This window comes from Squalius cephalus (assembly GCF_949319135.1).
Source record: "Squalius cephalus genome assembly, chromosome: 4".
Classification (NCBI taxonomy): Eukaryota; Metazoa; Chordata; class Actinopteri; order Cypriniformes; family Leuciscidae; genus Squalius; species Squalius cephalus.
In genome coordinates, this window is record NC_137125.1 from 41516425 (window position 1) to 41533263 (window position 16839).

General features: G+C 36.1%; 2 protein-coding genes across 6 annotated transcripts; one reads left to right on the top strand and one right to left on the bottom strand.

Annotated features, from left to right (window-relative positions):
- Nucleotides 1-38: 38 nt before the first annotated feature.
- On the bottom strand, nt 39-9857 carry ncaph2 (non-SMC condensin II complex, subunit H2). Of its 4 annotated transcripts, none has more exons than XM_079868932.1 (19): nt 9808-9857; nt 5462-5591; nt 5267-5368; nt 4836-4897; nt 4676-4751; nt 4523-4588; nt 4200-4279; nt 3833-3999; nt 2751-2869; nt 2576-2650; nt 2353-2422; nt 2129-2230; nt 1997-2041; nt 1848-1918; nt 1134-1230; nt 840-979; nt 649-750; nt 400-549; nt 39-183 (listed from the first exon to the last, which is right to left on the bottom strand). In XM_079868932.1, the coding sequence occupies exons 2-19, from the start codon at nt 5573-5575 to the stop codon at nt 40-42; spliced, it is 1782 nt and encodes a 593-aa protein (XP_079725058.1). In that variant the 5' UTR covers nt 5576-5591; nt 9808-9857; the 3' UTR covers nt 39. The 4 variants fall into 4 exon arrangements, with proteins under 4 accessions (XP_079725058.1, XP_079725059.1, XP_079725057.1 ...); XM_079868933.1 differs by lacking the exon at nt 9808-9857 and adding an exon at nt 6037-6212; XM_079868931.1 differs by lacking the exon at nt 9808-9857 and adding an exon at nt 6031-6212.
- On the top strand, nt 8549-16016 carry socs2 (suppressor of cytokine signaling 2). Of its 2 annotated transcripts, none has more exons than XM_079868937.1 (3): nt 8549-8948; nt 11184-11438; nt 12764-16016. In XM_079868937.1, exons 2-3 carry the CDS (start codon nt 11312-11314, stop codon nt 13231-13233), a joined length of 597 nt encoding a protein of 198 aa, XP_079725063.1. In that variant the 5' UTR covers nt 8549-8948; nt 11184-11311; the 3' UTR covers nt 13234-16016. The 2 variants fall into 2 exon arrangements, with proteins under 2 accessions (XP_079725063.1, XP_079725064.1); XM_079868938.1 differs by having other exon boundaries at nt 8550-8948; nt 12767-16016.
- Nucleotides 16017-16839: the final 823 nt, after the last annotated feature.

Sequence of the window (16839 nt, forward strand, 5' to 3'; positions counted from 1 at the left end):
AAAAGGAAGAAATGATAAGCAATAAACAAAAGTAAAAGGTCAGGGAATATCTGTAGCAGAAGGTGCGTTGTAGGTTTTGAGACGTTCATGAGCCCTCTGTGTAGTCAGTAATGTGAGTTCCATTGTATCTACGCTGTCTTCAAGTCCCTCCTTCTTGTCAATCTCCACTGTGTAATCATTGGCCTGTAATAGAAAAGTAGCGTCAGGTCATAAACTGACATTTTTGTTTTAAAAGATGACATTTCATCTTAAATGTACAGAGCCCTGCACATTGCATGCAGACAAAAATATATATACAGTGGCTACGAATTAAGAATTCGTTCACTTGTTTCAGTTAAATCGTGGCCTCACTGGTTAGTAGTACCAGCAGTCATTGCTCTGTGTACCAGCTTTACCCACCAGCTGTAGCGCAGCCAGCATGTATCTGCAGGCTTCTGTGTTCTCCTTGCCTTCGACAACGAAGGCAAACGATTTTTTCATCCCCACGTTAGAGAGTGCCTGGACAATTCTGTCTCCGTACTCATGGATGTCAAAAGCAAGACGGGTCTCCTGTACACAAAAATTGCAACTGGTAGTTCTCTATATTTATTATTCTTTATGCTGTGCATTTTTGGAAACATTAGAATAGGTCACATCATGCCACATTACCTGGGCAGCAAGATGAGGGTTGATTCCATCCTCCCACTCTTTGACTCTCCGAGACAACGCCGTCTCCTGCGCATACTTCTGAGAGTTCACCAGAAACAGATCCTACATACAGAGAAATCAGAATGAATATACTACCACTGTCCAATTAATGTAGCATTATTCTGATGGAAATCAGTTGTAAGCTCTCGTACCACACTCTTCTTGACCAGATCTTCATAACTCATCCGGCTCATATGCAAGTCTTGGAAAATTTGCTCCTGTTCTCCGAGGTGATCCGCAGGTTGAAGTTCATCAACAAAGTCGTCATGTTCCTGATCTGAAAAGTCCTCACCTGAATAAGATTTAAGGAATACCACAAAATGTTTATGTTTGGTACATTTTAAACAATAGTTCTATGATCTATTTCAATTCATTGACAGTGAAGGGGAATAAAAATCTAGGGTTGGATGATTTTAAACGCATGCATGTTAGTGTGTACATCTCACCCTCTACATCTGGATGCCGGACCACCTCGACCTGGTCCTCAAGATTCTCTGGTTCCAAGTAAGTTTTCTTTAACTCCTCGTCGGAGACAAAAACACCCTAAATAGAAAATATCTTGGGTTACACGACACATCACAATACACTACTGTTCAAAAGTTTGGGGATTGGTAAGATTTTGATAGAAGTCTCAAGGCTTCATTTATTTGATATATAAAATACAGTACAAACAAATAGATAGGAATAAATTACACTTTAAAATATATTAGTATAGAAAACAGTTAATTGTAATACTATTTCACAATATTACTATTAACTGTTTTCTATACTAATATTTTAAAGTGTAATTTATTCCAATGGTGGCAAAGCTTAATTTTCAGCAGCCATTACTCAAGTGTCACATGACTCTTCAGAAATCAATCTAAAATGCAGATTTGGTGTTCAAGAAACATTTCTTTTTCATATCAATGTTGAAAATAGATGTGATGCTTAATATATTTGCAGAAACTGATTAATTTTTCTTCAGGATTTTTGATGAAAAGGACAAATCAAAAGAACAGCATCCATTTGAAATAGAAATCTTTTGTAACATTATAAATGTCGTTACGGTCACATTTATCAATTTAATGCATCCTTGCTAAATTAAAGTATTCATTTCATAGAAATATTTTTTTACTGACATCCACTTCACGCACGCACAAACACAAGATTGTACTTACCCTTTTCCTGAGAATCTGCTTCTGTACTTTCAGACGCTGACCCATTTTACTCACAAAGATGTAATTAAGGTCTGCAATAAAAAAAAAAAATATATATTACAACAATATATAAAAATATATTTATATAGCACAACGCCTCAGATTGTTACCAGGATAAGTAGGTCCATTCTTAAGCTTGCGATCTGCAGTCTCAACTGTAAAAGAAAAGAACAACATCTCTTAGATTCACAAGAAAAATATGCAGTCTATTCCTTTTCAACAGCCTGATAAAAATAACTTACAAGCTTTAGAGTACCAGCTGCCAAAGTCCTGCAGTTTTGAAGAACCCTTCCTCTTCCTTTTTCCAGACTCTTCAAGACCTGCTGGCACTTTATAACACTTGCCTAGAGAGCAGAGAACAAAATAAAACTCCAAACAGCAAAAAATCATATTGAAAAAGAATAATTAATTGAGTTATTTAAAGGTCAATACACCTATCCTGAGGGACATCAGATTGAGCACACACCTATTTTGAGAGGTTTGTCCTCCCCAAACACAGCATATGAGTCGTGCCATTTCCAAGGGTCCACACTTTCCTAGAATATGCACATGCAATTGTTTTGTGAGGCTATGATTATGACAACATCATGAAAGGATGATTTAACAGGCACTACATGTGAACATGGTTACTTGATTAAGTGTACGTGTGATGAAAAGAGAGCATTTTAAGTCAGTGCAGCACTCTATACCTTGGGTTGCTTAGGTTCCTCTGAAACTGGCTGTACTTCAGGTCTCGGTCTCAGCATCCTCCCCTCACTCGGGCCCTAGAACAAATAAAAGGGAAAAAACTTTACATTGAACAGAGCTTTTCTTGAATGCCAAACATAACAAACGTCAACATTCAATCACAAAGCGTTCGGGTACCTGATGCCTTTCTACCCACTCTTCAGACTCCACCTCCATCCCATGATCTTCCAGTGGAGGAAGAACCTCAGCGCCACCATCTTCTTCATCGTAACCACCATCAACCTCAGCAACCCCTTCTAAACACCAGATGACATTAATTAGATAAAAACAAAATAGACCAGCGTGTGCGAATTCGTTAGTCTTGAAATAGGAATATGGTTTACGCACACCATCATTCAAAAGTTTGGGGTCAGTTCAGTAAGATGTTTAACTGATTTTTGAAAGGAGTCTCTTATGCTCATCCACCAAGGCTGATTTATTTGATATAAAATACAGTAAAACCAGTAATATAGTGAAATATTGCTATAATTCAAGAGAGCTGGTTCATTTATTGGTCTTAACCCAGATGTATTGGAGGTGACTGTGGAGAAGAGGATAAGTTCGAAATTGAAAATTGTCCTGCTTTTTGAAGGCCATCCACTACACAATTTGTTCAAAGGACTCAGAAGCTCTTTCAGTGAGCGATTGGTTATGCCTCGGTGCTCTAGTGAGCGCATGAGAAGGTCTTTTCTTCCCGCAGCAGTCAGATACTTTAACAAACACTGTTAATTATTGAATATTATCCTTGTCCTTTTTTATTTATAGTGTTTGTATTTTATACTTTTTAACTGTGAAATTGAATCTTTCTTTAAATTGTGTCTCCTAATCAGGTTTTATTAGTCTTCTAATGCAGAATTATTTATTTGTCTGTTAGCTGTGTATTGTGTTTGATGGCTGTGTTTGAATTCAATTCAAATTCAATTAATTAAAATAACTGTTTTCTACTTTAATATATTTTAAAATGTAATTTATTCCTGTGATGGCAAAACTGAATTTATCATCATCATTACTCTAGTCTTCAGTGCCACATTATGCTTCAGAAATCATTCTAATATGTAGATTTGCAGCTCAAGAAACAGTTCTTATTATTATCAATGATGACAACAGTTGTGCTGCTTAGCTTTTTTCTGACAATTAGTGGTATTTTTTTGTAAAATAAAAAATGATGCAAAGCAAAACATTGGTACAGATTGCCACACACAAGAAGTCTGTGTCCTCACCTGTCTGTAAAGGCACAGGTGCATGTACAGAGAAATTGTGCTGGATTTCGGCAACCTCCTTGAGGAAGTGAGCGTGGGAAGAGCCCAGACGCATCAATCCCGCTTCATCCGTGGTGAAATTATTAATCCGAAAATCCTTACAGCTGCCAAGAAGCTCCCCTTTATGACTAGAGGATAACGATTAACAAACATTTGAGTTCTTTTAAGTACGAACATAATTTCCTGCAACTAAGCCAGACAATATTCTCCTGAAGAGCAAGAGGACTGAACTGGTACTGCTGGGCTGTACGACCAATCATATTATAGATGGAACAGTGTAAAAGTGTGCAAACTTTTTATTTGTCTGTGTGGGTCAGAGTGTCTTTACCTGAGAAGGGGGTATTTCTGTTTCTCATGTGATTCGGCAGGAATGAGAGACTCAGGAGGGAGACGGATAATCTTCACGGGCTAAAGAAGAAAAAGGAATTATTAGACCCAGAAAAAAGCTATGCAATTGCTATGCAAGTTAAGCAAAACAACACCTTAATCTGCAGAACATTTACAAAGTTAGTAATATTACTTAATATCATAAGCATATCTCATATTTAAATCTTACTCAGTCAAGAGAGACAAAATAAGAATAATATGGATGTTCAGTTTACCCATTAAATTGTAGAAACAAAAACTTTGACGGGGAGAAACCCAACTCACCTCTGTTGGATCTTTCATTGTTATATTCTGAGAGTTGACATTCTCATCCTGTTCAATCTCATCAAACTGCATAAAAACAAACATTTTTACTCACAGATTTATAAAACGTTAAGTTGTGTTTAGGGTAACAAGTGTTAATGCTCATTTACACACCTCACAATCGTCACCTTCATTGTCTGAATGGGCTTTTTCTTGGTTACCATCCGATGAAGAACCTTGTTTATCACGTCTGTTGAGATAAACACAAATAGCATGTCACAAACCAATTCAACAGAATAAATGGAAATTTGAGGTCAAAGGCAATAACACCTACTTCTTGTTTTTGTTAGAGATGTAGTCCAATGTTTGAAACACCAGAGTGTGAAGGAGCTCCACCTAAATATTCGGAATAATATTGTAAAGAAAAAAGTGTCCCTCTTAAATCTATGTTAATTTCATAAAACATTTTACAGTACGATTTCATTAGTTAATGTTGGTTAATGCATCAAATAACATTAAAGCCAATTCCAACTCTGAACCAACATACAAAACTGTCAAATTTTCCAAATAGTGTGTAATCTGTAAATTAAACAAAGTAATTAAGTAAATAAATAAGTGATCATACCTAACACATTTCCTTACAATACTGTATTAAGCTATATAAGAGCTAAATGTCTTGTTTAAATTAATTATCATATGTAAAATCACTAAACTTATATTTTAGTGAAATGAATTACTGTATTGCACACATAAAGCATCTTTTACCTTTCTGCCATAGATGCACGTTGATCCTTGAATTAAAAGTGCAGCCTCTGCAAAGTTCATCATGGTTTTCCCACCATCAAATGAAATGGTCATCTGGTCCAGCTGTCAAAAACAGCAACAATATGAGACTCTGGGATAGAAAAAAGGCACATTTAAATCATTGAGATGGTGCTTGATCTCAGTGTGTTTTCTCACCTCCTCAAGATACTCTCCGAGCTGGCTGGCCAGGTCAATGTCCCAGTTCTTGGTGAGGTCCCGCAGGGGTTGCAGTAGATGGGCATATCTCGTCTCTGCAGAATCCATGGCCATGTACTTCCAAAACACCCTGTAAATGATCATTTTAACAGGCATTATGGTTCATTTTTATCATTCATAATAACAAATAACTGCCATCCACCAAAAATATTAAGAATGCTTAAAAGTGATTATATTTTGAATAGTAAAAGAACATGGCATGTTGTATTTGAATAGCAAAGCTTTGTTTTACTATGGTACTGTACAGTCACAGAAAAAGAAAACTAGTTTACATAACATTATATGTTGTTTTTACAGTCACAGTAAAGTGTAAACAGGAGTTTTGCTAGCTGTATAACTACACGCATAAAAATAGATCAGTATTATTACTATTAACATTACATTTGAAGTTTATTATAACCATTCAGATTCACTGCTACACTGTAAGTTATATTTAATTTAAACCGTTTAGTAACAGCTTCACAGCACTGAAGCTCCAGCGAAACGATAATACACATCAAAATGCTCACCTTTACGCGAATAATCAACGGCTGCTAAATAAAAAATATACTCTTATTTGTGTATTTCTGAAAATTATAGCGTTTGTGTCACTAAATTGTGCAAAAAAAATAACATCTACACTTTGGTGAAAAACATAGACCGCAAGGAAGTCATTTTTGTTTTTGCCGCGTGCGTGACGTCAAACAGTAGTCAGGACGACTGCTGATCCACTGCCCCCTGCCGGCCTGGAGGCCTATCGTCTGGATCGTTTATGGTTTTTATGTTTTTTCGTAAAATAAATCCATTCAATTTATTCCATTTTCAGGTAGGCCAAAGGTAACTAATTTGGGATTTATTAGAATATGCTTTATTTTTTCATATATTCAAAAAAAAAAAACAGAAAGATCTTACATAAAATGTGGTCACACGATTTAACAATTAAAGCATAGGTCAAATGGTTTATTTATGTATTTTTTAAAAAAAAAGTGGTAACAATTCTTTGCACTTCACAAATTTTTTATGTTGTTTTTTTGCAATAGTTCAAGTCAACTTTACATCCTTCTCCATAGTCCATATTGCTACTTTACACTGTGAAGGTCTTCGATGACCAGAAGAGGAGGCTATAAGGCAGTCAGAATTATCATCAACTTCTTTAACCCCAGAGATGTATAACCAAAGCGAAAAAAGTTAACAATTACAGAACAGGATTTTAGGATTATTTAATAATATTTCATAGCAATCTCATTTATTTCGTTCTCAAATTTTTATTTTTCGATACAAATCACATGATTCGACACAATCTCTCAACCCCTCACCAACTGTTTCCAGAGATTACATCCTTGCTGGCCTGTAATTTTCATAAGATATTGCAAAATAGTATCTATCCGCATGCGTACACACATACACTTATGTAAAAACATGTATATAGACACTAACTTAGGCTACTAACTAACTAAATTACTGTAATAGCCTAAATAAATACAATCCACTGCTTTGACTTCCATTTAGGGAAGGGAGACATTCAGTCAACAATATGGCATTATTAGGGCCAGATCTTAAAAAACATATTCAGAGCATCTTAACGAGTATTTGATCATTTTAAGATGGAGGCAAGATATTATATTTCATAGATAGATAGATAGATAGATAGATAGATAGATAGATATAAAGTACATGATGTAAGTGGGTGGAGCAGCCTCCTTCCACTTTACTGACTTGTGTAACAAGGAAGAAAAAGCAAGGAATTTTGCTAATAACTAATAACCAGGGGCAATTCCAAATAATGCTGTATGAGGATCTGGCTCTGTGCTGCAGAACTGCTGAAAAAGCCTTAAAAACATGTCCAGTACCTGTGAACATAGACATATATTATGCATGGGGCCAGTTCCAGGGTAGATTTTAGCTAATTTAATTTAACATACTGTATATGAGCCTTATGTGTGTACTTTAAATGATTTCAAACTGAATAAGCAAGAACATATTCCAATGTATCTCATTGGTCTGCCAAGATCTTCCTTCCAGGTTCTCTTAATTTGATCTAAAGAAGAGGATGTTCGGCACAATTTCATTCGTTTTAAAAGCGCAAATAATTGGTTTAACGTGACCTTGTCCCTAAAATTAACAAGCAAACAATTTGTCTCCATGAGAGAAGCAGCCTGTAGCCCGAGCAAGGTCATCTGAGGCATCAGACCTACAGTCACCTGACTCACCTCTGACAGCTATAATCCACTGTTGTCTTTGGGGATTGTAATGCCTCTTACACATGTGGGAAGGTTCTGCCAATTTTATTTATAGAAATTCTTAACATAGGCCTAATGAATTTTAAACTACACTCTATAGATAGATAGATAGATAGATAGATAGATAGATAGATAGATAGATAGATAGATAGATAGATAGATAGATAGATAGATAGATAGATAGATAGATAGATAGATAGATAGATAGATAGATAGATAGATAGATATGCTGTTGATGTGATTTTTGGTTTTCACACACAGGTTAAATACAGCTTTTTATAATTATGTTTTGTCATAGGCAATAAATTCCTGGTTTAAGGTGGCACTTGTTACGCTGTGACTCGCTCACGGATCTTTAAAAGCAACAACAACTGTAAATTCCTTTTTAGTGAATTCTATAAAAAAAATGCCAATCACAGATGTTTTAAAAAATAAATAAGCATATAGAAAGAAAGAATAAACAATAAAAAAAAATAGGCTATATTTGGGGTGTGCAACATTGGACGTATGGCAGTAGCCTATTTAATTGTCCGTCTCTTGTATTTCATTGCTTTTATATAGCCTAAAGAAATTACAAATAGCTCATTATGGTAATATTGAAAAATATTCTTTACAAAAAAAAAGGCATAAACATAATTAAATTAAATTAAATTAAAATGACATGTAGCGTGGATTGTGATAAATATATGTGTCTTATCAAAACAAACAAATAAACAAAAACAACAATATTGCTATTTGACACGACCTTAAGAGAGCACTCGCGTTTCTGACCACGTGATACGATTCCTGGAAAGTTCCTGGAAATTAGTCTTTTGTATACCAGTCATTTTAAATGAGGATTAAGTCGTTAACGACGAGCGCACACACATACACACACACACAAAGCAGAAAAAAAGATTCGTTGGAATATCGCTAAACTGCTGGAGAGAGTAATTATATGTGTCCTGCTCGCTTGGCGCGCGCTTTAACGCGTTTGGACGTGCGGTGCGTTTGTAGACAGAGTGGAGTGTCGCTGCCGAGAGAATCAATGCGAATACAAGGAAAAACGCGTCCCGACCTGCTGAGCATCAGGGCGAGCTGGTCGTCTGACAGTGAACCGATCAGTGTTTCCCATTAATAAATGATGGGTCTAAATCATGGTGCTATTGAACGTCTGTAACGCGAAACGCGCTGGACTTAATTGCTTATTGCTTTCACTTAGACAAAAGGTAAGTGATGTGCGCTTTCTCCGACTGTCGCCTTTCGGGCTCAAGTTTATGTTCAAAATATGTTCTGCTTAATTTCTTGTGCTTCATTATGTCTCAGATAGCAGCTACATCAAAGGATTCGCGCATGTAGAAGTATTTTAATTTACACGTTTTGTAGAAAATACTTTCGTTGATCTTATTTGTCACACTATCCTTTACCAGGAGCTGTCAATGCAGTTTCCTAGGAAAGGCAGTTCTGCGTATTTGCCGTCTCTTAAAGGCAGCCTTTGTTTTGTATTCCTCATGCACGTGCGCAATGAACCATTCACTCGAAATAAGGACGGAATATTTATAACGTTTATGAAGCTCATGACGATTGTCATTTCGTTATTTTATCCAGTTAAAAAACATCAACAGAACAAAATAATAGCAGTTATGGCTGACCTTTGTATTATTCAAAGGAGATTAACACGGAATGACCACTTTCATTTATCACTTTATGCGTGTATTTCAAATAACCAATTAGAAATGAGCTGCAGGGGTGAAATCGCTTTAAATGCGAGCACCACCCTCCTGAGTGAGGTGACAGTAGAAGCTGTAAGGCTGTAATTTAAAGGATTTACTGGACAAAAACAAAATTTTGGAGGTAAGAAGAAAGAGTAATTTCAAATATTCCTTATAACTTCTTTTGCGATCATGACAATGTAGCCTATGTTAAATGGCAGAACTAAAGCATTCACACAAGCTTTTCATCTAGGTTACGTGTTAAAAACTATAAATAAAAAAATGTCTAATTAGACGGGAAGGGTTGAAACATGCACTTTCCATTCTGCTGGACACACAAATATTGAACAAAATAGAAGAGTGTGGCTACACTTACCATAATTGTTGTTGTGATTGACTAACACGCACACACTGTCTGTACTGTGTTTAGCTGAACTTAGCTGCTAACTGTCTGTGTTTAGTGAATTTCTATTTGTTTCAAATTGTATGTTATTTTGAACGTTTCCTATAAGTGGAACAGGTTGAATTAAAGGGGTCATGAATTGAGAAATAACATTTTCCTTGATTTTTTGACATGATGAAAAGTTGTATAAAAACATCCTGTAAGTTTCAGAACTCACTTCCTTTTTAGTTCAAAAACAGCTTTTATTGAAACCAAGCTCCAAAAATGACTAGTTTCAGATTCTGTCACATTATGACATAATAGTGTGATGTAAGGGGACGTTCACACAGAACGCGTTTTTCCAATCCAATGCGCTACTTTTTCATTGTTTTTCAATGTAAACACGCGCTCTACGGACGAATATTGCTGTTTATGCGTCATTAAATCAATCCAGGGACTAAACCGCCAACTTCACATTGTTTCTCGATAGTAGCATGAAAATAATCTGCTATTTAAACTGTGATTAAATTATATACAGAAAGCGATCAAAGAACCCTCCCTTTATAATCGCTGGAGCTGTCAATGACTGAATTCTGGACTCTCGCTAAAACGCTGTCTATACTGCACAGTGAATTTCTTATTTACATCAAATCAATGCGAATATAAGGAAATGATGAGATCACTGCATTCATGCGCTCAACAGACATGTCTGTCATTGGCTGCAATGCTCATCACTGCAACCTTTCATGCCATGGGAGTTATCACGATTAGCTCTGTAATTGTAAAAACGTAGTAATAGCCTATTGTTTCAACAGAGTTCCACATGTAATAGCCTACTTATTTCATATGCAAAGATGATAGCCAAATCATATCAGTGTGCGTTTACATTTAACTCTCACATCGGACATGCCCCTTCCATCATAGTCGAAATGGCCTTTTATTTCTAAATAATGTCAATTTTTGATGTAAAAATCATACAAACATTATAAGTGCACCCCAGGAAACATTATAAAATTATATAAAAAAGGCAGTTCATAACCCCTTTAAATGTATAAAAGAAAATGCGGGTGATGTGGGATCATGATGGTTTGATTACCACAAAAATTTAAAACGACTATAGTGTTACAAACAGGTGGAAGATTGTAACAATAGCACTCTTTGTAGGCTACTATATATTTCTTTACACAGTTCAGAGATAAACAACTTTAATTTCCAGTTTTAGCCTATATGGGAATATTATCAACGTTTGAAAGACAAAATAGCGTCATCGTTACAGACCTTGAAACAAAACATGTTACAACACGTTATATTCTCTTTAATAATGTAACACATTCTGTCATCTAAAACATATATGTTTTTTTTTTTTTCAGATCCGCGCAGCCAAACAAAATCCACGGGTGCTTTGGAAGACTTCTCACATGTTTTGGTTGATTGTAAGAGTCAGTCGTCTTTGAGGGATAATTATAGACATTGACTGGATGCAGAACGCGGTTCTCCAATGACCTGTCACTCATCCGACTCCACGGAAAGCATCGAGAATGAAAGAAGATCGCAAACCGAAACCCAAGTCACGGAGTCCGAACAGAGTCGCATTGCCACTGCCATGAGAGACCTTAAAAACACTGGTAAACGTTTACTGCTCGTTTCCATATTCTATTCATTTGTTCCTCCTGTACCACTGACTGGATTAATGTTGTACAAACACAGCCACAGGCAGTGATTCATATAGCCTACATAACAAACTAATCATTATTTTAAATGCGTCAAATGTGATGTTAAAAGTGATAATAGCGAATATTTAAAGTGATAATTAACCCTCATATACAATTTCAATAAAATGTTTAAAGGTTGTTTTTTAGAGTTTGTTGATGTTTTCAATGCAGCTTCATTTTTTTAATGTCATATGGTTGAAAATGTTGCTTCAGGACTGCTGTTTATTTATTCATTTATGTGATATAATTTGCATCTAGTGTGTTTTTTGGTGTTGTTATATGAGAGAAATATAAGAGAGGTGAATGTCAACAAAAAAGTAAGGCTAAATCGAGTAATGCATTTTTCCTTTAAGGGGCAATTTTCATCACCTTTGGATTTTTATATATAGTATAATTTTTTTTAGCCTTTTTATGTCAATACTTGAATTTAATAAATGCATTCATCCATATAAGGAGATTGGGAATATGTGTAATAAAATGAATTCAAGACAGTATTAAGAACTATTACAAATACCTTTCTGTGGCATTTTTCCCACAAACCCCCCTTTCTGACCCTGATATGAAACATGTGAATGCAACGCAAGTAGGAACTACGTGAATTTCCTGACAAAAGCTTTTACTGTTTACATTTTCTGTCTGCTTTTGTGCAACAAAAGAGTGGCATTATCATGTCTGTGAAGCTTTTGTTATGTTTCCTGGCCTGGCTAGAACATTTGCCCTCAATTGCTTGTGTCGCTTTCTGGTTTCAAGTGCACAAACTAATTTAGTCCAGCACTGCACTGTATATAAAAGAAAAGCAAGATACCGTAATTAAAATGCTTCAACGAGATCCATTTTTATGTTTGTTTGCTGCTGAGAAAAACGATTTGAGTAGCTTTTTTGGGAACATCTCTCAAGCATCTGCCTGTAAAAAAATGTCAAGTACTCCCAAGATGAAACAGTCAGATGGTCTAGTTCAGTATTTCTGGAAAGATGCGTCACTTTTGTTGACGTATTTGCTGTGTTGTTTAGTCCTGCTGTGCCACAGTTGCCATAATGTTTTTAATTAATGTTAATTTAACAGCTCATTTGGGAAGTGCTTGGTTTTTGCTACATTATCAGATGCAAATTAGTCATGGCTTTGTAAGCATGTCCTTTGAGGGAAACATTATGCGTCTCATATTACACAAGCAAACGACTGAACAAATACTGTGGAACAGGATACGTGTGACCATCTGTGTGTCTTCTTTTCTTGGAAGCAGGCTGGTATTGGGGCAGCCTGACAGCCAACGAAGCCAAGGAGATCCTGCAGGACACGTCGGAGGGCACGTTTCTGGTCCGGGACAGCTCTCAGAGGGACTATCTTTTCACCATTTCCGCCATGACATCTGCGGGACCAACCAACCTGCGTATTGAATACAAGGACGGCAAGTTCAAGCTGGACTCCGTGGTGCTGGTCAAGCCCAAACTCAAGCAGTTCGACAGCGTCGTCCATCTCGTGGAGCACTACGTGCAGCTGTCCCGGACGTCTTGTAAGGACAGGACTACCCCTCTCGCCCCATCCAACGGCACAGTGCAGCTGCTGCTCACGACTCCGGTGTACACGGCCACACCGTCTCTGCAGCATCTGTGTCGTATTGCCATCAATAAAACCACACGGCGAGTACAAGAACTTCCTTTGCCTAACCGGCTGAAGGATTACCTGACAGACTACACCTATAATGTATAGAACCGTGTGAACGACAATGACCATAAGTGCTGTGGTTCTATGGATCATAGACCCAGTGATAATGGGGTGCTAATGTCCGGTTTAGGATCATTTATTTGCCTGGAATCCCTCTCCTTGTGCCCAAGGACTACTTTAATGTGATAGTTCAGCCAAAAATGTAATTAATTACGCACTCACATGTTGTTCCAACCCAAACCATGTTGTTTGACGTTCTTTCTTCTCTGGAACACAAAAGAAGATATTCTGTTTCATGAAAGTCAATGGGGACCAAAACAACACTGCACTCCATTGACATATCAAAAATATCCTCCGTGTTCCACAGAAAGTCTTACAGGTTTGGGATATCATGAGGGTGAGTAAACAATGACATAATTATCATTTTTGGTAGAACTATCCTGATAATATGAAAAATATCATAACAATGTTAAGTGTCCTTCATTGAGCACCTGACAAGTTTATGGGTTTCTAACAGTTATATGCCTCAGATGTACAGAACACCTCAAGGTGTGGTGGCGAATAAAATGAACAACTCAACCTCATGTTGTTCCAAACTCGATTTTCTTTCTTCTGTGGAGCACAAAAGAAGATATTTAGAAGAATGTTGCAGCTGTTTTTGTCCATATATTAAAATCAATGGGGTCCAAACCTGTCAAGCTCAAAACTAATAAGGAAAAATAGGTACACTCTTAAAAATAAAGGTTCCAAAATGTTTATTTTTTTATTTTTAGAAGAACCATTTTAGGTTCCTCAAGAACCTTCCAGCGAGCAGTTCTTAAAAGAACAATTTTGGTCTTAGTGTGAATCATAAAAACCTTTTTGTCCAATGGAAAGCTTACATGGATGTGTTAAAGGTTCTTCATGGAACCATTTAAAGAACCTTTATTTTTAGTATGAAGTGAATCCATTCAACTCAACTGGAATATTTCTGAAAGTTCAGGCTATTTTACTTTCACATCATTGATCAAAGCACGCATACACAGACCATATCACGAACGTCAACTGGTGTCAAACCTCAGATGTTAACTGTCATTTGAGGTATCTTTTTTTTGTGTTTCACAGAAGAAAGAAAGCCATATGATTTTGGAACAGCATGAGGGTGAGTAAATGATTACAGAATTTTCATTTTTGGGTGAACTATTCCTTTATAGGTGTCTGAGATGTTTTGCATCTTGTGTTTGTGTCATGGGAGTTTGTAACTGAATGCTTTTTGAGTATGTTTTATTTGCTCACTATCCATGTTATATTTTTGTACTGTAGTCATAGATGATCATTTGATGTCATGGTTGCCCAAGGAACTGCTGGGAATTGGCAAGTACCTTGCGATATGATATACTGTATATCCTAATGTGTCATCATGATAATGTTATACCTACTGGAAAATCACAGTTAAAAAAAGCCCTTTTAAAAACATATATTACTGTTCAAAAATTTGGGGTTAGTAGAAATATATATATATATAAATAGTGTATTTATACTGTATATTATTTTATTTTTTACTTTTATTCAGCGAATTGATCAATGTGTCAGTAAAGAAATTAATAATGTTACAAAAGATGTTCTTTTGAACTTTCTTGTCATCAAAGAGTCCTGAAAAAATGTAGCCTATTGTCGTTTCCACAATAATATTAAGCAGCACAACTTTTTTCAACATTGATAATAATAAGAAGTCCTTCTGAAGCAGCAAATCCGCATATTTGAGCGATTTCTGTGACACTGGATCATGTGACACTGAAGACTGGAGTATCTGGAGTGCCATCACATTTATTCCTGCAGGAATAAATAACATTTTAAAATATATTTAAAATTGTGATATTTTTTTCACAATATCACTGTTTTTACTGTATTTCTGATCAAGTAAATGCAACCTTGCATGCATGAAACTTCTTCCAAAAACTTTGATGTACCCCAAATCTTTGAAAGGTAGTGTATATAAAAATCTTAAGGTGTAATTTAAAAGTTCAAACATGCTAACACAGGTTTTTGCCATTCTCCAGGCTTTAAGCATGTGTATTTTTGAAAATGAAATATTCCATCAGCTTAGTATTTTGTTGCACATTCTGAACCAAGAGTTAATTTATCAGCATGGATTGTTCTGCTTTTGTTGCATATGGTCAACAAGCATTGGCCTGTGTTAACCCTACCTCAGGGGGGTGTCTTAATAAACCTGCATGCTGATTGGTTGCATTTGGAGAATATTTGATTTTATACTGAAGCATCATTTTTGACACAGAACAAGAAAGACATAGATCAGAAGCTTTTTCTTTTCTCCTCACTGCTATTCATGGAGAGATTGTAAGAAAAATCGGATTTTCCTTTCAAATCTGTATTTTGGTTTAACGAAACATACATCATTCTATTCCTTGAAGAATTGGGCGCTGCTTTCCTGTATTTTTTCTCCATACTTAGTCTTTCAATTAAAGCATTCGGATAGTATTATCCCAAAAGCATTGCTCTGAAAATGATTATGGTTGGTGCTTGATGGCTTGATTTTGCTTCTTTTTTTAAAGTTAAGAACTTACACCAAAATTTTACCGACCTAAATCGTTAGGAAACTAAACTCAGATCAACATAAAAGGTCATTCTGCCAACATCTTTCAGATCCAATATTCTAATGTCATTTTTATTTGTCGTCTTCCTGGAGGACATGGTATATCTATAGGGTGGGAATCATGCATAAGTCTGATATGATTTCTTTGCCACTACAAAATTCCTTACAACTTTGTGCTCAGGAGTGAATGGATTGTCTCCCAAAAAGTGAGAAATAAAAGCAATCATAGCTTTAATCACCTGCTCTGTGACTGTCTTTTTGGTAACATCTGAAAATAACATGCTTGGGAGATATAATCATTTTATTTCAGTGCAAAAAAGTGAAGAAAAACACCCTCAAACAAACAACGTGTTTGTTTTTTTCCTTTACAAATTCACTCCTTTATTTCTGCCCCTGAATGAGCCAATCATGTGCAGAACTGATAATAACACTCGTCATCAAGGTCACACACCCACATCCTGGCAATCTCTCAAACATTCAGTAAACCCACATCCTACATAGACTTCTGGTTCTTAATGTACTGAAAATATACAGATAATACAGGTGTCTTGTGTCTTGTTTGGTGATTAAGTTAAAGCAAAGATTCACCCTGGAATATCACCGATTCGTTAATCCAAGTGTTTGCATGTGCAATTTATTTTCATCTGACATTTCATTTATATGACACACTTTCAAGCACTTTCAAGTATTTTTGTTGTGTTTGCCTGTGAAAGTGTTTTGCCACCTGATTTGGAAAGTTTAAGTCCCAATTTGCCCTGTACATTTTCCATTTCCACAGCTTTTCTTGTCCCCTCCATGTTTTTTTTTTCTTCTTCTTTTCTTAGCTTGCACCAAAGCATGGAAATTCCAAGTAACATTTTGAGTCACTCCATATTTTCCAGGGATTTTTAGAATAAACTGTGTGTACAAAGGCTGTGTATTCACAGACGTTTCCTCGAGAGGCAACTGCTCAGCGCAAGAAAGTGACTGTTTCTCTGTTAAATATTGACACCATTCCCAAGAAAGAGCTGCTAAATGCTGGAGTTCTCCTTGTCACAACATAAAAGAGTTGTTTAGTC

Excerpts from the sequence above, each read along its gene's own strand:
- ncaph2 (XM_079868932.1), bottom strand. The coding sequence starts at position 5,575 with ATGGCCATGGATTCTGCAGAGACGAGATATGCCCATCTACTGCAACCC. Across the intron at positions 2,870-3,832 it reads ACCTGTGCCTTTACAGACAG|AAGGGGTTGCTGAGGTTGAT; the intron begins GTGAGGACACAG and ends TCTGGTGTTTAG. Across the intron at positions 1,919-1,996 it reads GAATGGACCTACTTATCCTG|ACCTTAATTACATCTTTGTG; the intron begins GTAACAATCTGA and ends TTTTTATTGCAG.
- socs2 (XM_079868937.1), top strand. The coding sequence starts at position 11,312 with ATGACCTGTCACTCATCCGACTCCACGGAAAGCATCGAGAATGAAAGA. Across the intron at positions 11,439-12,763 it reads GAGAGACCTTAAAAACACTG|CAGGCTGGTATTGGGGCAGC; the intron begins GTAAACGTTTAC and ends TTTTCTTGGAAG.